At 35.5% G+C, this 21,912-nt stretch overlaps 3 protein-coding genes across 3 annotated transcripts; 1 reads left to right on the forward strand and 2 right to left on the reverse strand.

Moving 5' to 3' along the window:
• Window positions 1-691: 691 nt before the first annotated feature.
• LOC131177011 (uncharacterized) lies at window positions 692-2,305 on the reverse strand. Its single transcript, XM_058142021.1, has 2 exons — window positions 1,429-2,305; window positions 692-1,035 (listed from the first exon to the last, which is right to left on the reverse strand). Exons 1-2 carry the CDS (start codon window positions 2,303-2,305, stop codon window positions 692-694), a joined length of 1,221 nt encoding a protein of 406 aa, XP_057998004.1.
• A 15-nt stretch (window positions 2,306-2,320) lies between these two features.
• LOC110653962 (putative receptor-like protein kinase At3g47110) lies at window positions 2,321-5,438 on the reverse strand. Its single transcript, XM_058142022.1, has 5 exons — window positions 5,228-5,438; window positions 3,965-5,008; window positions 3,238-3,506; window positions 2,591-2,649; window positions 2,321-2,522 (listed from the first exon to the last, which is right to left on the reverse strand). Exons 1-5 carry the CDS (start codon window positions 5,436-5,438, stop codon window positions 2,321-2,323), a joined length of 1,785 nt encoding a protein of 594 aa, XP_057998005.1.
• Window positions 5,439-13,211: 7,773 nt separating this feature from the next.
• Window positions 13,212-17,070, forward strand: LOC110653990 (putative receptor-like protein kinase At3g47110). The gene is made up of 4 exons (XM_058142026.1): window positions 13,212-14,576; window positions 15,138-15,301; window positions 15,671-15,931; window positions 16,388-17,070. The coding sequence occupies exons 1-4, from the start codon at window positions 13,225-13,227 to the stop codon at window positions 16,849-16,851; spliced, it is 2,241 nt and encodes a 746-aa protein (XP_057998009.1). The 5' UTR covers window positions 13,212-13,224; the 3' UTR covers window positions 16,852-17,070.
• The last annotated feature ends 4,842 nt before the right edge of the window (window positions 17,071-21,912 follow it).

The raw sequence follows: 21,912 nt of genomic DNA on the forward strand, positions 1-21,912 counted from the left end.
TAAAAAAACCATCATTGGACTGCATCATTTCCATCCCACGAAAGTACTTCATGACTCTAAGATCAGTCATTTTAAAGACTTTCTCCATTTCATACTTGAACTTTTGAATTAGTTCAATTTTGCTACCTGTTACAAGCATGTCATCAACATAAATTGAAACGACTAAGGACTCACCATCTGTGCTTTTCACATACAAGGTAGCTTCGCTCTGACTTCTGCTAAAGCCAAGTTGGATGAGATGGCTGTCCATCCTTTCATAACAAGCTCTTGGAGCTTGTTTTAAGCCATACAAGGCCTTCTTTCAATGATAAACTTGATCCTCTTTACCAGGAATTAAAAAACCATTAGGCTATTTTACAAAAATCTCTTCAGTGAGCAAGCCATTCAAGAAGGCTAATTTAACATCAAGTTGATGAATCTGCCATGAGTTGTGAGCTGCAAATGCAATAAGAAGTTTGATTATGTCATACCTTGCTACTGAAGCAAATGTTTCCTGGTAGTTCCCACCATATTGTTGTGCATAGCCTTTCACCACCAATCTTGCTTTGTGTTTGCATATCAAGCCATCAGGATTGATTTTTGTCTTCAAAACCCATTTTACACCAATTACCTTACGATTTGTTGGCCTATCAACCAGTTGCCAGGTCTCATTCTTGTTGATCATGTCTAGTTCAGCTTGCATAGCTCTCCTCTATGCTTGAGAGTCTTGTGCTTCAGCATAGCTTGTTGGTTCATTGACAACTAAGCTGCACCTCTGATAAATGTCCTCCAAGGTTCTGGTACCCTTCACAAGTAAGTAATCCACCAATTCATCTGCTGCAAGTTGAGGTTGCACTTTTGGATAGAGAGGAGTATGAGCATCCTTTTGCTTCTCCCAATCCCAAGCAGTTGCCTCATCAAACTTAACATCTTTACTCATAATTATTTTTTCTGTTCTCAAACAGAAAATCTTGTAGCCTTTGGATGATGAACCATAGCACATGAAAATACCTTTTTGGGCCTTGTTGTCTAGCTTGCTTCTTTTGGGTTCTGGTACTTGATAATAACATATACATCCAAAGATTCTGAGATGGTGTATTGATGGTTTGCTGTCATACCAAGCTTCATATGGAGTCTTGTCTTATAAAGCCTTTGTGGGTAGTCTATTCAATATATAGACAGATGTATTGACTGCCTCTACCTAGAACTAGTTTGGAATTTGTTTTTCAATCAAAAGACACTTGGCTATCTCCATTATTGTCCTATTCTTCCTTTTAGACACCCCATTTTATTGTGGGGTGTATGGTAAGGTCAATTGATGTTCAATGCCATTTAAGGACTTGGTTTTCATTGGGCTACACACATCAGTATGGATGAGTTGAAGTTTCTGGTTGGCTCTCCATGCTTGATTAGTTTGAAATGGTAGCTTTGTTTGCTTACCCTACTAACAAATCTCACAAACTTGAGCATCACAAGAAATTTCAGGCATATTTTCCACTAGCCCCTTCTTGTTCATCTCAGCAATGCTTCTCTGATTGACATGACCAAGCCTTCTGTGCCACAGGTTTGTAACTGATTGTGAAGCACTTATATAGGCCTGCTCAGTTGCTTTTTCAAAATTTACCACAAAACTCTTGTTGTTCATCTTGACATAGAATAGTTCTATTCCAGAAGGATAAAAAATAGTGCATATTCGATCCTTAAAAAATAGTGAGTAGTTCTTTTCAAGCATCTGTTCAACAATCAACAAATTTTGGCTAATACCAGGTATATATAAAATATCAGAAATAGTTTTGATACCTAAGATTATTGAAACAGCCATTGACCATCTTCCTTTGACTTCCAAGAACTCTCCATTTCCCACTTTTACTCTAGAATTATAAGTATCATCAAGGATCCTGAAAATCTCAGCATTGTTGCACAAATGATGTGTGCAACCATTGTTAATGAGCCAAGCATCAGAGGGGTCATTCATTGAGAAGCAAGAAACTGCAAAGAGTTGCTCCTCCTGTGCCTCAACTGCATCTGCCAATTGAGCTTGTGAAGATTTAGAGGTTTTGTTTTTGGATTTGCAAACCTTGGATATGTGCCCCATCTGTTTACAGTTGCCACATACGGTATCAGGCCTCCACCAATAGTACTTTTCCAGGTGTGTTCTTTTTTTACAGCGTTTACAATGAGGGAATGACTTCTTTGACCCTTCACTACTATTTCCTCCATCATGCTTGCTTTTATTTTTTGGGTTAGGTAGCTGTTTTCCCTTACCAAAATGTTGCTTTTGCATAGAAAAAGCTCCTCCAGTGATCCTCTCCTGTCTCATAGTCATTCTTTGTTCTTGTGCTTAAAAAGCACTCATCAGCTCACCTAATGAGATTTTGTTTAGGTCCTTGGACTCTTCAAGAGAGGAGATCTTGGATTCAAACCTCTCAGGAAGAGTTACAAGAACTTTCTCCACTATCCTTTGGTCTGCAAATTCCTCACCAAGCAGTCTAATGTTCTTAACAATTAAGGAGATTCGCATACTTACTAATTGTTTCATCCTCCTGCATATTCAAGGACTCAAATTCTCTTTTCAGATTCAACACTTGCATTTGGCATGTTCTATCACTACCTTAGTATTCTTCTTTCAGCCCCTCCCAAGCCTCCTTTGCTGTGTTGCAAGCCATGATCCTGTAAAACACAGAATCAGACACTAAATTCTGAATGAGTGACTTGGCCTTGGATTTCTTTGCCTTTTCTTCAATGTTGAATTTAATTTGTGCTAAGGTGGGGTTTGCTGGTAGAGGAGGTATTGATTTGTCTTCAATCACAGTTTCCCTGAGGTCATAGGCTTCCAAAAAAGCTTGCATCTTTACTGACCAAATGTGATAATTTTGACTAGTGAAGATGATAGGTGGGTTTAAAGATTCGCTGCTGGATGTCATTTTATTTTTGCTTTGAAAAGCTTTTGTTTTTGGTCCTGTAAGATCAAATAATGCTCTGATACCACTGTTAAAATAGAAGTTTAAAGCAAAAAGGAAAGAAATCCAACTCATTTTTATTCAAGGAAATTTCAAATTTTATACAAGAAGAGAATAACAAACTTTCCTATCTAGCTGCCACTTACAAAGTGGGCAAAAACTGAAATGAGAATAATCAGCCACTAATAGCCACTAACTTCAGAAAAATAAGTAACTATTTATGGACATGATCTTTTGCTTAAAATTAGGAAACAATAAATTGAAATAACAAAGAAACAATGAGCTAGAACTGAAATGCCAGCTTTCTAACATCCGTCATATTCATTCTATCTTGTGGCACTACTGCAGAGCATGTGACTCCAATTTGAAGGACTGATACAACACATTCTCGTACACTATCTTCAATACTTTCATCATCCATATTTTCTGCCATCGTAGCTTCCCCCACTTCTCCTAGAGTGAATAATGTGGGATCCATAACCTGCTTGACTTGTCCTGGGAGCTTAGCCTCAACAAAGTTGTGGAGATCTAAGCCATCTATAAAAACTTCATGAGTTGGTCTCTTTCCTGTGAACATCTCTAAGAAAAGTATTCCAAAGCTTTACACGTCTCTGTAAGTTGTCACATTGCTGCCTACTCCATATTCTGCAATTCATACATCTCCAATTATATTAAAATGTGATCAAGACTGTACAATTACTATTTTGTATATCTATAAAAGAATCTGGCATTCATCTTTAGTATTTGATGTGAATTTTAATAAAAGGTTGAGGGCTTAATGTGGAGGAAAAAAAGTTCAGGGGTTTAACACAAGCAAAGTTCAGGGGTCTCAGACTGTTTCGCCCTCATACTGCATATGCCATGCCATTTTGATTCATGCAGTAATTTAACAAAAGAAAAAGTAGTGTGGAAAATATTACTTGGAGCCATGTAGCCAATTGTTCCCTTTAACCCTGTTGAGAAATTTTAGCTTTGAGAAGGATTGATGGTGCTTTAAAAAATGAGCCTTGCTAATCCAAACTCACCAACATGAGCAGTCATGTCATTGTCAAGAAGAATATTGCTCGGCTTCAAGTCACAATGAACGATTTGCATTCCACAATGGTCATGAAGATAATGCAATGCAGAAGCCACATCAATGGCAATGCATAGTCTTCGAAAAAAGATTAATTTCTTTCTCTGACTATAACCATTTCCCTCTGGATGCAACCACATTTCCAAACTGCCATTTTCCATAAATGTATACACTAAAGCTTTGAAATTGTTGCCTTTGAAATCAATGCTGGAGCAGTATGTCAAGATTTTAACCAGATTTTGATGCTTGATGATTTTCAATGCTTTGCACTCAGCAATGAAGCTCTTGGAAGCTCCATGTTGCTGAAGATTGAGCACCTTTACAGCCACAAAACATTCTCCTAGCTGTTGAAGAATTACTTTATATACTGAGCCAAAACTGCCTTGTCCAATTAAGTTTTCTGAAGAGAATCCGCCAGTTGCTTGCAAGAGTTCCTTGTATGAAATTTGAGGGAGCTTATCCACTGTGAAAGGGGAGAAAATTGGACTCTTTCTTGACTTTGGCCAATAGAAAACACATAAGGACATCACTATCATGACAAACAGAATTGAACTGATGGTTGTGGCGAGGATTGTAACAATGGAAGGCTTTCTGTGTTTCTCTTCTTTGCCAGGGCATTCTGGTAGCTGCAATTCTGGGATAACTCCACAAAGATTTCTATTTCCAACAAGCGAAAATGCGCTTGCATTGCTAAAAACTCCTGTTTTTGGTACCTCACCCTCAAAATTATTGAAAGAAAGATTCAAATATTGCAAGAAGATTAGCTTCTCATTTGTAATATTTCCTGACAAGTTGTTTCTGGACAGATCTATTCGTTGGAGACCTTTCGAAGAAACGAAAGATGAGGGAATGGGTCCCTGCAGGAAGTTACCCTGCATGTTAAGGATTTCTAGCTTTGAACAATCGCGTATTGTCTTAGGAACACAGAGTATGTTCTCTGAGACATCAAATGCATTAGTACTTTTCAAGTTGTCAGCTTCTGGGTGTGAAGGACCTGTCAATGAGTTCTGTGATAATTTAAGAGTTGCTGATAGAAAAGAAAGGCCAAGGATTTGTTCGGGTATGCTGCCCTTAAATTTATTTCTTGAAGTTATATTTCCTTGGTTTGTTTCCTTCTAAATTCGAAGGTTTCGGCAGATATCAAGACTTGGAGTTATATTTCCTTCGAATTTGTTTCCTTCTAACTGAAGCCAATATAGCTTGGTGATGTTACCTAGGAACACTGGGATTTCTCTAGAAAGTAGATTGTGATTTAAGGTTAGCCTTTCCAGCTTTTGCCGCTTTCCAAAAGAAATGGGGATACTACCAGAAAAAAGGTTTCCATCCATATCTAATCGATACAGATTGACAAGATTCCCTACCTCTTCTGGGATTGTTCCTGATTTTGGATTTCGTCCTAGGTCTAATTGGACAAGGTTAGACATATTGCCAATGGAGCTAGGTAATTCACCACCAAAATTGTTTCCATCAAAATATAATTGTTGCAGATTGCTGCAGTTGGCAAGCTCTGAGCAATTGCTTGACGAAGTAAAAATTAAACTTGTTTTTCTTATTTTTTTATTTTACTGCATTACTTGTTATTATTAATAATGAGTCAAACACCAGCTAGATAATAGGAGTTTTTAGTTAGAACTGATCAGAAATAACAGGAGGTATTATCGCCACTTCCTCCTAGTTTGTAGTTCTTTTTTGTCAATTTACTGATATATAAATAGTGTGCTATCTGCATTAAAAGATATCACCACAAAAAAAGAGTTTAAAAAGAAATTTGTATTGTTCTCTTATTATCTCTACTATTTTGTTGTTAACATTTGGTATCAGAGCCTCTTCGATCAAGGCCTGAAACATGTCTCACCTTGAGATTGAGAGAGCAAGGAGAGAAAGAGAGCAGAAACAAAGAGAGGATGCTTCCAGCGATGCTTCAAACAGAGAAAGCTTGTCGAGTCAAGAGAAAGAGGGCTCGGTTACGCTAAAATATCCCATGTTGACAAAGAGCAATTATGCAGCATGGGCTATTAAAATGGAAGTGTTTATGATGGCTCAAGGTGTATGGGAGCCAATCGAGTCTGAAGGTCTAGTTGATAAACGAAGAGACAAGATGGCATTGGCGGCTATCTATCAAGGTATAGGTGAAGATACCTTACTGCAACTAGGGGCCAAGAAGACTGCCAAGGAAGCGTGGAATACTCTGAAGGTTATGAACCAAGGTGCAGAGAAGGTGAAGGAGGTTAGAGCTCAAACTTTATGGAGAGAATTCGAGGCACTGAGGATGGGTGATTCAGAAACTGTAGAAGATTTTTCTGGAAAACTCACCATCATTGTCAATAAACTAAGAAGCCTTGGTGAACCAGTTGAAGATGAAAAGGTGATCAAGAAGATGTTGCGTTCTACTTCCTCAAAATTTCTGCAGATAGTTTCAGCCATAGAGGAATTTAGTGATCTAAAAACCAAATCGGTAGAGGAGGTAATTGGATCACTAAAGGCTCATGAAGAACGTTTGCTCGGTTGTGGAGGCAGTTCAGCTGAAACGGTCCTTCTCACAAGAGCTGAATGGAAGGCCAGAGAGGAGGCGACACTTCCATAAAAGCTCGAGAATAGCAACGGTGGAAAGGGGCGGTCGAGGCGAGGAGGCGCGCGGTGAAGGAAGAAGCAACAGCGATTTCCTGAAAAGCGGTGATGATGAGTCAAAGCCGCAAAAGAAAGATAAGAGCAAGATCAAGTGTTATAGCTGTGGCCAAATGGGACATTATGCCTCAGAATGTCCCACGAAAGAAAGAGATGAAAAGGCCAATTTAACACAAGAAGACGAAGGACCATCCTTGCTGCTGCTGGAAACGTGTGTGCCAGAATTGTTACCAGCAGAGGAGTCTGAGATAATTATGCTGCAAGAAAATACCAATGAATCCGAAACAAAAGAAAGTAATTGGTATTTGGATTCTGGTGCAAGTAGCCACATGTCAGGTGAAAACGCTTTGTAGAATTGGACCTTACCATTACAGGTAAAGTGAGATTTGGTGATGGGTCCATGGCTAGCATTTGTGGACAAGGTTCAATCTTGTTTCAGTGCAAAAATACTGAACACACAACTCTACAGAATGTTTATTATATTCCAAGGCTTAAAAGTAACATTATAAGTCTTGGACAGCTTGATGAAGCAGGAAACTCAATTGTGATTGGCAGTGGACACCTGAAGTTGTATGACAGGAGGAGCAGGCTAGTGGTGGATGTTGTGAGAGGAGCAAATCGGCTTTACATTGCAAACTTAAAGCTTGCTACACCAATAAATTTGCTTGCAAAATTAGACAATGAATCTTGGGCATGGCACGCTAGATTCGGTCATCTTAATTTTGATTCATTGAGAAAGCTCAGTAGAAAAGGCATGGTAAAAGGACTGCCCAGTATTGATCAAGCAAATAAGCTATGCGATGGGTGTCTTGTGGGAAACAACACGAACTTCATTCGAAACAAAGCGAGAATTGAGCAAGCGGACCACGGAGCTTGTTCACGATGATTTGTGTGGTCAATATCACCAACAACATGTGGAGGTAATAATTATTTCATGTTATTGGTGGATGATTTTTCCCGATTTATGTGGGTATATATGTTGAAAAGCAAGGATGAGGCTCTAGCTAATTTCAAGAAATTCAAGATATTCGTTGAAACTGAATCTGATAAAAAGCTAAGAGCAATCAGAACCGATCGGGGAGGAGAGTTTACTTCCACAGCGTTCAAATTATTTTGTGAAGAACAGGGAGTTAAACGATTTCTTACTGCTCCATACTCACCGCAGCAAAATGGTGTAGTGGAGCGTAGAAATCAAACCGTCGTAGAGATGGCGAGATGTATGTTAAAAAGCATGGAGGTCCCGTCGAAATTCAGGCGAAGCGATAAAGGCGGTTTACATCTTGAAAGCGAGCTCCTACGCAAAGTGTTTCAAGCAACTCCCTATCAAGCCTGGTTGGTAAGATTCCAAATATACATCATTTGCGTGTGTTTGGTGTGTAGCACACGTAAAGATGTAACTCCCAATCTTACTAAATTAGGCGATAGAAGCAATCAGCGATAATGATTGGTTATGAAATTGGGTCTAAAGCTTACGAGTTATTTGATCCAATTGAAACAAAATAATTGTGAGTCGTGATGTAGCTTTCAAGAGGAAGAAAATGGCGGTGGAATGATGATTCGGTGAGAGAGAATCAAGGAAGCGGAGAATTTCTTGTAAATTTCAAACAAGCGATAAATCCTCATCCGTAAACTCCTTACGAAATTGGAACTCCGATCTCCTCATCCGATGACGCAATCTCAAAGCTCGAGCACTAGTTCGGCTCAAGTGAACCACGGAAATCTGAGATCTCTTCAAGAGATTTACGACAATACTCGAGAAATAGAAGAAGCCAGCTTATGTTTTCTTTCTTTGGAGGAACCCACCTCTTTTGAAGAGGCCTCTAAGAATGAAAATTGGAGAAGAGCAATGGAACAGGAGATTACTTCAATACAGGAAAATGGTACATGGGAACTTACTGAATTACCAAAGGGTCACAAGCCAATCGGTTTGAAATGGGTGTACAGATTGAAAAAGGACCCAGATGGCAAGATTTTGAAGCACAAAGCCAGATTAGTGGCAAAGGGCTATGTGCAGAAACAAGGCATAGACTACAACGAAGTGTTTGCACCAGTCGCAAGATTGGAAACTATAAGGGTCTTATTGGCAATTGCGGCACAAAAGGATTGGGAGGTTCATCATATGGACGTGAAAACAGCGTTCTTAAATGGTGAATTGGAAGAAGATGTTTATGTCACACAACCAATTGGATTTGAAGACAAGAGAAATCCATATAAAGTTTTAAAACTACATAAAGCTTTATATGGGTTAAGGCAAGCACCAGGCGTGGAATTCGAAGCTGGATGGATGCTTGAAGGCACTCGGCTTTAAACAATGTCCACATGAACATGCTCTCTATAAAAGGAAAGATGAAGGAAAACTTATGATAGTTGGTGTCTATGTAGATGATCTTATCTTAACAGGAGAAAATCAAGATGTCATCGAAAACTTCAAATCGTAAATGCAGTGAAGTTTGATATGACCGATCTTGGTTTGTTGAGTTTGATCTTGGTATTGAGGTTAAGCAAACTACAACCTCAATTTCCATTTGTCAAACAGGTTATGCCAAGAAGATTTTGGAGAAAATGGGAGTAGGGGAGTGCAATCCATGTAAGCTTCCTATGGAGCCAAGAACAAAGCTGAGTAAAGTTGTTGATGGTGAAGCATTGGTTGATGCAACCTTGTACAGAGCTTAATTGGAAGTCTTAGATATCTGGTTAATACACGACCGGATATCACTTTTTGTCGGTGTTTTAAGCAGGTTTATGGAGAAGCCTACAACAACCCACATGGCAGCAGTAAAGCAAGTTCTTCGGTACATCAAAGGTACCTTGAACAGTGGTTGTGTCTACTCAAAGAAGCAACCAGATATGAGTCTTGTTGGCTCTTGTGTGGTGACCTTCTTTGGTGATATCGGCGGCCAGGAAGAGCACTCATGGAATTTTGTTTTTCTTGGCGTGATCCGAGAACTTGGGTCTCGCAAAACAAAGAGTTGTAGCGCTTTTCGTCATGCGAAGCTGAATATATCGCTGCAACGGCAGGTACTTGTCAAGGGATTTGGCTAAGCAAAGTGATTAGTGCAGTTGAAGATACAGAAGTAAGAGCAACTCTTAAAGTGGACAACAAGTCAGCCATAGCCCTTGCTAAAAATCCAGTATATCATGATAGGAGTAAGCACATCGACACTCGCTATCATTTTATTAAATGATTGTGTGCAGGCTGGAAACATTGAGTTAGTGTATGTGAATACTGAAATTCAATTGGCTGACATGTTAACAAAACCTTTGGGAAGACAACGGTTTGAAGAGCTTCGAGAGAAGTTAGGAATGAAGACAATTGGTCAGAAAGAATGAACAAGTTTAAGGGGAGTGAATGACGAAGTAAAAATTAAACTTGTTTTTCTTATTTTTTTATTTTACTGCATTACTTGTTATTATTAATAATGAGTCAAACACCAGCTAGATAATAGGAGTTTTTAGTTAGAACTGATCAGAAATAACAGGAGGTATTATCGCCACTTCCTCCTAGTTTGTAGTTCTTTTTTGTCAATTTACTGATATATAAATGGTGTGCTATCTGCATTAAAAGATATCACCACAAAAAAAGAGTTTAAAAAGAAATTTGTATTGTTCTCTTATTATCTCTACTATTTTGTTGTTAACATTGCTGATGCCACCTTGAATTTCACCACTCAACTGGTTATTCGTCAGGTTGATAAATCTCAATCTGAAGAGGTGACCAACTTCTCGAGGAATTTCTCCATGGAATCTGTTGCCACCAAGGCTGAGAAACCTCAAGAAGGTGAGATTCCCTGCATGTGGAGATATGCCTGCAAGCTCAACCCCTGCAGATTTAGAGACGTAACTCTATGATGTTTGGAGCCACAAGTAACACCTTGCCATTTGCAGAAGTGGACAGAGTCATTCCATGAGCTGAGGACGTCATTTGGATCATTGCTTATCTTGGCTTTGAATTGCATAAGAGGAAACCTATCAGTCTCATTTCCCATTTTAGTGAGATAATGAGCAGGTTGGAAGCATACTGTGGTTACCGAAATCAAGAAAACACATTTTAGGATAGAAGAAGGCCAAAACGCAGCTAAGCTTGTGCCTACGAATTCCATTTTTTTTCCCCTTTTTTAGCGTCGATGAAAATATGCTGTGAACTCATCTATGGTTACAAATGTAAATTCAACTATCAAGGATGGACGGTTAACAGTAACTCGCAAACGAAAAGAAACTGAGTATTGACCTTGACTTTTTGACGGCTATAATGGGAGAGATTGTCATTCTCTGAGGTGACTTTGTTCACGTTGAAGATTCAACTGACGCCAAACAAAACCTGCAATAGTTAACAATTTTTTTTTATTTTATATTCCATATATATATATATATATATATATATATATATATATATATAGGATTGATCGTGAACATCATCTATCAATTCACTTAAAAAGAATTATGTAAAAATAGTAATTATTCTTATTATTTTTATGTGATAAACTTAGATTGTTTTTAGCTAAAAATTAATTTTAATTTTGTAATTTTAAAATTTTATAAAATTTAATATTTTAAATACTGTAATTTTTTTTTACATAATATATATATATATATATATATATATATATATATATATATATATATATATATATATATATATATATGATTTTAAACACTTATGCATTAAGTTAATTAGTGATTGAAAATAGGTTATGTATGTGTCTAAGAATTCAAATTTTAATAGCATTAATTCTGTAATTCATTAATTTTGTTATGATATAAGGATAATAAAATCAAAATTCTAAAATTTTGATTATTTTTTAACAGTTTTAATAAAAAAAATTTTCAGTTCATAAAAAATTTAAAATTTAACTCTATAATTATGTGCAATGAATATGAGCTAGGAACTTTAATATTCTTTTTGAATTTTTCTTCTTTACAACTCATACTCAAGATATAAAATATATAATTAAATCCATTTATTAAATATATAAGTTTCTTATATTTGTATCTTTGAGTTCATGATAAACGGAGTTTACACAAGAATTTTTTATTTTGAATTGTTATATCATAAGGAAAAGAAAACTTATAGCCTACAAAATCCCACTCCAACAAGTCAAATTAAATAGTGGAAACATAGAAATTAAAAGTATTATATATTCGATCCTCACAGTTTGTAGACTTGGAGCAAGACAAGTCGATTGCCTTAACGTGCAGGCTCTATTCCAAATTTTGTCTGCATGCCTTAGTAAATCTATAGATGAGGGTTACTTATTCAATGTCAATGGAAGAGAGAGAAGAGTCTTGCATGCGTACAAAAAATTTGCAAGGAGAAGGATGATTTGCGAAGATACTTGGAAGGAAGTGCAGTTAGACCTAATGGGCTCATCAGCATATGGCTGGTGATGAACAGAGGAGACCACAAGTATAGATTTCTAATGGTAAATGTGAGGGAGGTAAATGGAGTCGCTTGGTGTGAGAGAATGAACAGACTCCTCTAATGGACATTGAAGTCTCCTTCCCATGTCAAGTGTTGATAGGTAGAAGCTATGTAACGAGTTAGGATTACAAATGGATGATTTCAGGGTAATTCTAGCAAGTAATTTGCATGTGATGTCAGAGTTATTGAAAAGCCTACGAGGAAATGTAGTTGTTGAGAGATTCTTGGTAAATTTTTATCTAAACTAGATTTATTTTGAATTATAATTTAATTATATAAATTTTATTTAAATTATATGAAAATATTTAAATAATATTATATTTTTCATATAAATATTAAATAAATTTAATTATATAAAAAATAAAAAGTAAGAAATAAAAATTTAACATGACTTTGTATAGTGACTAAAGTCATATTACCTGATATAAAGATCAACTATATTAAAAAAAAAAAATTATTCTTATGAACAATCTCTCTCTATATATTAAAAGGTATCATGTAAAAAAGCTGTAACTATGCTCAATCCGTGCAATAATAAATGGAGAAGTGAGATAAAAAAAATAAAATAAACTAATTTATAATTTTTTAAAGAAATTTATAATTTTATTAATTTAAATAAAAGTTTAAAATGATTTATAAAAATAATAAAATATATAATTAGAATTTTTGTGTAGTCTATATAGTATAAAATTTTTTTGGATATATTATGTTATGTTAATTTAAAATAAGAAGGAGAGTAAATAATTTTATTCGTAATTAAAAAAACTTTATAATTACAACAAAAGCCAGTAAAGGAATGGAATTTCAGTGAGAGAGAGAGTGAGAGGGAGAGAGAAACATAATTTACAACCAAATCTGTTGGGAATTCCAAAGTAAATGTTTTAACAGTGGAGGTGGGTTTTTTTTTTCCATTTAATTTTACAGGAACGCCCTAGTTAATCAACAAACTGATAAGAGCACTAATTCTGGCCCTGGTTCATATGTCAAGACTAATTTCATTATAGCCTATAATCATTATATCTAGCACCAACCGCGTTTGACCTTGTACGAAAGATAATGCACCGATGGATCATTAACAAATGTTTACCATTGCTCATTCAGACATATAAAACACCACTTACCCATAATACTTGACATTTCACCTGTGCACAATCAATCCAATAGAAATGGAACTTCCCACCATACACTTAGCAAACCTTTGGCCTTCAATTCTTCATGTTCATTTCATTTTCTTGAGCTCTATGAGCATACAATTGTTGCAACCTGCCAATTCTCTCAGTAAAATGGGAAATGAGACTGACAGACTTGCACTTCTGCAGTTCAAAGCCAAGATTGGCAATGATCCATATGGAATCTTGAGCTCCTGGAACGACTCTGTCAACTTCTGCTCATGGCAAGGGGTTGCTTGTGGTCACAAACATCAGAGAGTTTTGTCACTAAATATGCAGGGGCTTAGTTTGTCTGGGACCATATCTCCATATATAGGAAATTTCACTTTCTTAAGGTTCCTCAACCTGGTTGACAACAAGTTCTATGGTGAAATTCCCCTGGAAGTTGGTCGCCTATTCAGATTGAGAATTCTTGACCTGTCAAACAACACACTAGGTGGAGAAATTCCACTCAAAATCACCTACTCCTCAGAGCTCAAGGTTTTGAATTTAACAAGAAACAGGCTGGAGGGAAAAATTCCTGCTGAGCTGGGCTCTTTAAAGAAGCTTGTAACACTTAGGCTTGGGACAAATAATCTCACAGGAGAGATCCCACAATCCCTTGGAAACCTTTCCTCTCTCAAGGTCTTTTCTGTAGGCTTTAATAATCTGCACGGAAATATTCCTAGCGAATTGGGACAATTAACAAGTTTAATCATCTTTGTGATCAACTTCAACAATCTAAGTGGTACAATCCCTCCCACCCTTTATAATATCTCATCTATCAGTCTCTTTTATACTTCATCAAACAAACTGAGTGGTAGTCTCCCAGCGAACCTAGGCCTCACTCTTCATAACCTGCAACAACTTGCCATGGGTGGCAACCAGTTTCATGGAAGCGTTCCTGTTTCATTGGCCAACGCTTCTCAGCTTCAAGATCTTGACATCTCTCGCAACTTTCTCACAGGACAAGTTCCTACCAATCTGGGAAATTTGAATGATCTTCAGCGGTTTAGTTTGGGGCACAACTTTCTGGGAAATAGCACGAGTCAAGATTTTAATTTCATAACATCTTTGTCAAACTGCAGCAATCTAAAAATTCTATTTTTTAGTGCAAATAATTTTGGTGGCTTGTTACCTCCCTCCATAGCCAATTTGTCTACACTTTATGTATTGGGCATGGGAAGTAATCATATATCAGGTAAAATCCCAATAGGGGTTGAGAATCTTGTCAATTTGTACGAATTAGCCATGGAGATAAACCTTTTTTCTGGTGTTATTCCTTTTTCATTTGGGAAGCTTGGAAAGCTGCAGTTATTGAATTTAGGAGGAAACCTACTGTCTGGTGAAATCCCAACATCCCTAGGTAATATCACCCTGCTATATCAGCTTTATTTAGATGAAAACAAATTAGAAGGAAAAATACCTTCTAGTATTGGGAACATCCAATTCCTGAAACGGTTGGATATTTCACAGAATAAGCTGATTAGTATCATACCACAACAGATCTTTGGTCTCTTCTCTCTATCAGAACTTCTCGACTTATCACAGAACTCATTGACAGGTTCCTTGCCCACCCAAGTTGGCGTCCTGAAAAATATTTATGCATTAGATGTTTCAGAGAACAAGTTATCTGGCAAAATTCCTGAGACAATAGGTGATTGTTTGAGCCTAGAAATCCTTAATTTGCACAGTAACTCTCTTCAAGGACCTATTGCTTCATCTTTTGCTTCCTTGAGAGGTCTCCAACACTTAGACCTGTCAAGAAACAACTTATCAGGAAAAATTCCAGAAGATCTGGAGAGCCTTTCGGTTTTACAATATTTGAATCTCTCTTTCAACAACTTTGAAGGTGAAGTGCCAAAAAACGGAGTTTTTAGAAATGCAACGACATTTTCGGTTGTTGGAAACAGTAAGCTTTGTGGGGGGATCCCTGAACTGCAGCTGCCACCATGTCCTATCCAAAAAAAGAAACAGAAAAAGACTTCCACAATCATAATCCTTGTCACAACCATCAGTTCAGTTGTGTTCTTCATGACAATAACCTGCCTCTGTGTTTTCTATCGGCGAAAGTCGAGAAGGAATCCTCTTTCCATGCCTTTTATTGCGGATAAGCTGTTTCAAATTTCATACAAGGAACTCTTCCAGGCAACTGCAGGATTCTCTCAAGAAAACTTAATTGGACAAGGTAGTTTTGGCTCAGTATATAGAGGAAGTTTGCTTCAGCATGGAGACAAGTTAGTTGCGATAAAGGTTCTCAATCTTCAACAGCATGGAGCTTCCAAGAGCTTCTTCGCTGAGTGCAAAGTATTGAGCAAAATCCGACATCGAAATCTGGTAAAGATCTTGACATGCTGCTCTAGTATTGATTTCAAAGGCAATGATTTCAAAGCTCTAGTGTTTGATTTCATAGAAAATGGAAGTTTGGAAATGTGGTTGCATCCAGAAGAAAGTGGTATTGATCATTCACGGACTCTGAACCTTCTCCAAAGACTTCATATTGCAATTGATGTGGCTTCTGCACTGAATTATCTTCATGACCATTGTGAAGTGCCAATCATTCATTGTGACTTAAAACCAAGTAATATTCTTCTTGATAGTGGCATGACAGCTCATGTTGGTGATTTTGGATTAGCAAGGTTCCTGACCAAAACAACCAGCTGCTCTTCTCAAGGCCAAACTAGTTCCATTGGGATGAAGGGAACAATTGGGTACATGGCTCCTGGTAAAATTTTGCATTCTTCTTTATCCAATTACCACCAATTGGCCAGACACACACACACTCGGGAAAAATATGTCAAGTAACTGTTGTTTCTTGATTTGATGCATCCGTGACATGAAAATACCCAACATGTAATTGAGATTGTATTGACACACAAATAATCCTGAAGGAAAAAAAATGATCAATTGCAAAATATATATGTGTGTGTGTGTGTGTGTGTGTGTGTGTTGCATAACCTCAAATTTAAGGATGTATTAGTGATAAAACATCATAGAAAGAAATGCAGCATTCTGTCAAATGAAATTCCTACAAAGACTCCAATATTTCTTATTCTGAATCCATCACTTTTTCCCCTTTTACAAGCTCAAAACAGATTCCATACATTCATTCATATACAGTAGACTGGTCTGTACTTGCTTTGTTACAATTGTGATAGAATTGAAGATAAATTTACTGCAGAGTATGGCATAGGCAGTGAGGCAACAATATCAGGAGATGTTTATAGCTTTGGGGTAATTTTACTGGAGATGTTCACAGGGAAAAGACCAATTGAAGAAATGTTTACAGATGGTCTAAATCTCCACAATTTTGTCAAAGCTAAGCTCCCAAGACGAGTCATGCAAGTTGTGGATCCAGTACTTCTCACAACAGGAGAACTAGGGACACCAACAAATATGGCAGAAAATATGGATGACAATGACATTGATGATACTCAAATAGAGATCCAAGAACATGATTTCAGTATTGAAAATTTGGGATCAAAGGGAGAGGATGTGAAAAAATGTGTGGTATTAGTCCTTGAACTAGGACTTGCATGCTCAGTAGAAGTACCAGGAGATCGAATGAATATGAGGGATATCACAAGAAAATTGAATGTCATCATGGAAGCTATTCTGCGGCTGAGGACTCAGAGAGGCAAGTGAGGCCATGAGAAATAATGCTGGAGTTTCTGAAATTTGCTGCTGAAAATATTTTGATGTAATGTTTTTACTTGCAAAGGATTGATTGTCCATGTTTTTAGAATTAAATTTCGGAAGTTTGTCTTTGGTGTGGTTTTGCTGACTTGTAAAGGCGCCCTTTGCCTATAAAAAGGAGAGTGTATTTGCTAGAAATAAGTGTGAAGTGGCTGAAATGAGCTGTTATGTGAGTTGAGAGGAAAAAAAAAAAAAAAAAAGGTATTTGTGTTTTCTTTTTGTATCCCCTGTTCTAAAGCAATGAATTTTTCTTTTGTTGTGTTCGTCAGAATGTTTATGTTGTATCTTCGTTGAAAACAGCTCCAGCTTTGCTTACTGTTTATCCTTTTTTTTTTTTTTTTTTTTTTACATTATATCAAAGCATGACCTTCTATTATTCAACAAATTTGTATTTTTTTTTTATTTGGTTCGAAAAAAGACTTAATAGAGTAAAGTCGATTTCTTTACCACTACTTAATATTTTCATATTTTAATTATATTGAAGGCTATGTATTGCCATTGATGTGGCTTCTGCATTGCATTATCTTCATAACTATTGTGAAATAACAATCTTTCACCGTAACTTGAAACCAAGCAATATTCTTCGACAATGACATGACAGCTCATGTCGGTGATTTGGAATTATATCAATCTTTCACCTTTAGCACTCAAAAACTAGAAATATTTATGGTTTGGTTTCACTTCTCAGAAGTCTATCTTCCTTTGGTTGTATTAATTCCTAGGTAAATTGACTTGTTTTAGTATTATGTGGTGTAGGAACTAGGTAACACGGAGTGCTTATGCTATGATTTGCAGAAAATCATTGCAGGAAGAAATCAAGAAATTTAAAGTAAACTAGAAATCAGACAGGTGCTTTGGCAACAGATTATAGAAAGTATAAAAGAGAATAAAATTCTTCAATCAAGAGTCTAAAAAAATCTTTAGACTTTGAAGAAGCCATTCAATGGTGAATATCAGTTAGCAATTCAAAAAATATGCACATTTAAATGGTATTTTTTTGCCTAATTAGTTGGCTCTAACCTCTGTTCATATGGTTGAAACATCAAAATCTTGAAGCTAATGAGCAATTTCCAATTCCCAAATTTGCTCTTTAACTCATCCAACAAGAACAATGGTTGCTTGGCTTTGTGTTGAACTCAGATCGAGAGCAAAGTGGTGGCCTGTGTAGTTTGAAGAAGATGGCATTGCCGTTCTGACCGTCCCGGCGGACGGACATCAGTTGCCGCCTTGCCGGGTTCCCAATTACCACATATACCTTCAACATTGTGATAATAGTCATTTTTAATTATTCATAAAAAATTTTTAGTATTGAAAATGCATAACAATTTAGTAAATTTTAGTTTATTTTTAAAATTGATGGAATTCATATACGCCACCGTTCAATCCTTTATTAAAATTGATTTTTAGAACATTTTTTTTTTTTAGTTTCCAACATTTATAAATATATATTTGATTTTTTTAAATTCATTAAATTTTAATTTAATTTCTGATTATGAAATTAAATTAGAATTTAATTAATTTTTATAAAAATACTTATAAAATTCATCATGTGGTAATTTCTCATAACTTTTTAAATTTATTTGTTGAGATAAATGTCTATCTTCAAATCTTTAAGTTATATAGCCTGATAATATTAATCATGTTCTTAAAAACTTTCTTCTCCATTCAATGTCCTGGAAGAATCAATCCATACAAAGTCCACAACCTTCAAGGCAATGTTCATCATCATCATCATCTGTAGGCAACCAATCAAAGCGATGCTTAGCAATGATGAATTCAAGACCTCAAAATCTAGTCTGATTTATTGGAGGAATGCTGTAGGTCATCAGAGGCAGAGACGCTTGGCCAATCGCCACAATCATAAATCACAATCAACAACGTTAGAGAGCCTGCGCATGATGATGAATCCATAGAAAATGTCCACTGAAAATTTCTTCCACCATTCAGAATCAACTTGCTGCACCCACCCTGATAGATATGACTCAGTGATGGCTCGCCACTTTCTTTCTTTCACATGCTCATCAATGGCTGGAGCCATTTCCATTGGAACAAGTAGTCCCCCATTTTTTATAATAGAATTCCCAATGTTTTTGCAATTCTGTTCAAGCATTATTTGTTGAGGCAGTGGGTGTAGAATAGGCTTTGAGGCGTGATGAATCACTATCTTTAAGGTATTAATTGCCCCCACTAGATTGCTGCAAGGTTATGGCAATATACCTCCAGGATACAACAAAGCCTGAAATCTGCAGACAACAACTCCTGAAGATTTCCCTTAAGAACTCTTTATATGAACTGAATTTAGAGAGACTAGAAGAAAAGAAGAAGAAGTAGAAGTAATATATATCTGGATTGAAAAACTCATCCATATTTATAAAGAATGAAAAGTCATGGCACCTTTACTAGATAGACACATCTGTCTATCTCCAATAGATACAACTGTTTATGTAATAGACATGTCTGTTTATTAAAAGATACCTATACAAATAGTTGTGACTATTTGTATAGACATATCTGTTTATTAACAGACACCTATACAAACAGTTATGACTTTTTGTATAGAATAGACATGTCTGTTTATTAACAGACACCTATACAAATAGTTGTGACTGTTTGTATAGAATTGATATGTCTGTCTATTAACAGACACATCTATTTGTTAAGTGCCATAATAGAATAATATATATTGAATTATATATATATAATTCTATACATATTTCACTCTTGCCATTCCTTCACTTTCTTATATTTTAACAATATAGAAATTCTTTCTCTCTATATTATCTAACATACAAGCTATTTATAACAATCCCCCACTTAGCTTGTATTGTTAGATCCCATTGTTTCATGCATAATGAAAAGTATCTTTCGATTTAAACTTTTCCTTAGTGTAAGTATTTCAAAGTTCTAAAGAAATCATGGTGGCCTTAGCTTAAACCTAGATTCCTATTAAATAGAACCGGAAATACTACACACACGAATCAATTAGTTCGACTTAAAAAGTTCACCAAAATTTTAGCACGATTATGGCCTTGTGCTACCTCCTGTTTTCATAAACATTTACAAAAGTTATTCTTACTTTTGTTGAAGCGGCACCACTTCCTATGTTCATATAGGTGAAGTTTCCTTTGTAATAATTTTAAACTTCATTAAGAGTATAAATACTCATCCTCATTCCATTAACTTAGTACATTAAGTACTTTAATTACAACATTTACTAATGACTTGTTGTTACCCTTTAAACTTTATTTAGTAATAATACTATAAAGTAGGGTTCCCATCATTAGTAAATTTAATGGAATATTCTAAATCCTAATCAGCACATGTACTTATGATCATAACTCTCGAGAGCCCTTTTATTAAAGGATTTGCTAGATTATTATAGGATTTGCTAGATTATTATAGGATTTAACATAAACATGGTAATAACACCATTAAAGACTAATTGTCTTACATTTTCATGTCTTAAGCTTATATATATATACTTTCAATTGTACATTTTACTATAAGCTTTAACCATCATGATTTGACTATCACAATATAAAGAAATAGATAGCACAGGTTGTGGTCACAACTTAATATCCGATAACAAGTTTCTCAGTCATTCTACTTCTTTACCAACATTTGCCAAAGTTATAAATTCGGATTCTACCGTAGAATAAGTTATACAAGTTTGTTTCTTTGATGCCCAAGAAACAAAGCCTCCACCTAAAGTGGACACCCAACCAAAGGTTGACTTATTATCCTTAGTACTACATATTCAATTGGCATTTATAACACTTTAGGATCTCCACCATATTTGTTTCACTAGTTAACCATATAATCACATGTTTATAACATGAACTGCATAAATAATTCACAGTCTAGATTTGTACCTTATTTGCAGAAATAAATTGCTCCATAACTTGTTTAAAATGAGAGTATCCAAAAATAAAGAACCAAGCTAAACTTGCACACACACACAAATGCATACTCATTTGTTCTTTTGTCACTTCTTACGAATGACTTGTAAGGCTCTTATTTTTACTACTCAAAATATACCAACCTTTTGGCCAATTAGTTCATCTCTTCATGCATGTAACTATTTAGAAGAATTGCATCTTTTCATTTAGTTACATCTTTTGGCCAAGGGACATAACTCTTTGCATGGATACAATTCTTTATATGGTCTTAGCACAATTGAAAACTTATCACAGAATAATCTATAGTTTATAATTCTTTTTTTTTTTTTTAAATATCCAAAAACCCTTGAAATTTTTTTTCAATATTCCACACTAGGATTATTAGTATATCTTGACAATTTATACATTGCAAAAGCAATATCAGGAGTAGTGCAATGCATAACATACATTAAGCTACCAATAGCACTAGCACACTCAATTTGAATAATTATTCTACCAAAATTTACAGTCAATTTGTAATAAATATCATATGGAGTATTTACTTCCCTCAATATAATGAAATTGAAAAAGAGTAAAACCCCCACTATGTTACAGCTAGGTAGTTTAGGCAGATCCTTCAAAGATAATAACCAAAATATAAATCTAGACAGTAATTTTAAAATTCTTCCAAGAATAAATTAAAGAATAATAATATTGATTGTAGGTAAAAATGAAGAGAAGAGACAAAAAAAAAAAAAAAGTTAATAGATTTTTTTGTTCCAAACTGCTATTTATAAAGCATTTGCATCTCTTCAAACATATACAATAGTTCACTTTGTATCTATTAGAATAGTTATATCTGTTCACTTATACCTTTTAGAATAGGTACAACAGTTCACTTCGTATCTCTTATAACAATTACATCTGTTCACTTATGCCTTTTAGAACATATACAACCGTTCATTTATACCTCTTAGAACAGATACAACCATTCACTTTGTATCTCTTAGCATAATTATATTTATTCACTTATACCTCTTAAAATAGATATAGCTATCGGTAATGAATAGTTCATTTTGATGCCTTTTAATGAACATACATAACTCTTTCAAAATGAGATAAATTTTATTAT

Source organism: Hevea brasiliensis, unplaced genomic scaffold, assembly GCF_030052815.1.
Source record: "Hevea brasiliensis isolate MT/VB/25A 57/8 unplaced genomic scaffold, ASM3005281v1 Scaf31, whole genome shotgun sequence".
Lineage (NCBI taxonomy): Eukaryota > Viridiplantae > Streptophyta > Magnoliopsida > Malpighiales > Euphorbiaceae > Hevea > Hevea brasiliensis.

Excerpts from the sequence above, each read along its gene's own strand:
- LOC110653990 (XM_058142026.1), top strand. The coding sequence starts at position 13,225 with ATGGAACTTCCCACCATACACTTAGCAAACCTTTGGCCTTCAATTCTT. Across the intron at positions 15,302-15,670 it reads GAGAAGGAATCCTCTTTCCA|ATTCACGGACTCTGAACCTT; the intron begins TGCCTTTTATTG and ends GTGGTATTGATC. Across the intron at positions 15,932-16,387 it reads AATTGGGTACATGGCTCCTG|AGTATGGCATAGGCAGTGAG; the intron begins GTAAAATTTTGC and ends AATTTACTGCAG.
- LOC110653962 (XM_058142022.1), bottom strand. The coding sequence starts at position 5,438 with ATGTCTAACCTTGTCCAATTAGACCTAGGACGAAATCCAAAATCAGGA. Across the intron at positions 5,009-5,227 it reads AGAAATCCCAGTGTTCCTAG|GTCCTTCACACCCAGAAGCT; the intron begins GTAACATCACCA and ends ACTCATTGACAG. Across the intron at positions 2,523-2,590 it reads GCTGAAAGAAGAATACTAAG|GAGGATGAAACAATTAGTAA; the intron begins GTAGTGATAGAA and ends TTGAATATGCAG.
- LOC131177011 (XM_058142021.1), bottom strand. The coding sequence starts at position 2,305 with ATGACTATGAGACAGGAGAGGATCACTGGAGGAGCTTTTTCTATGCAA. Across the intron at positions 1,036-1,428 it reads TGCTCAAGTTTGTGAGATTT|TACCAGAACCCAAAAGAAGC; the intron begins GTTAGTAGGGTA and ends GTTATTATCAAG.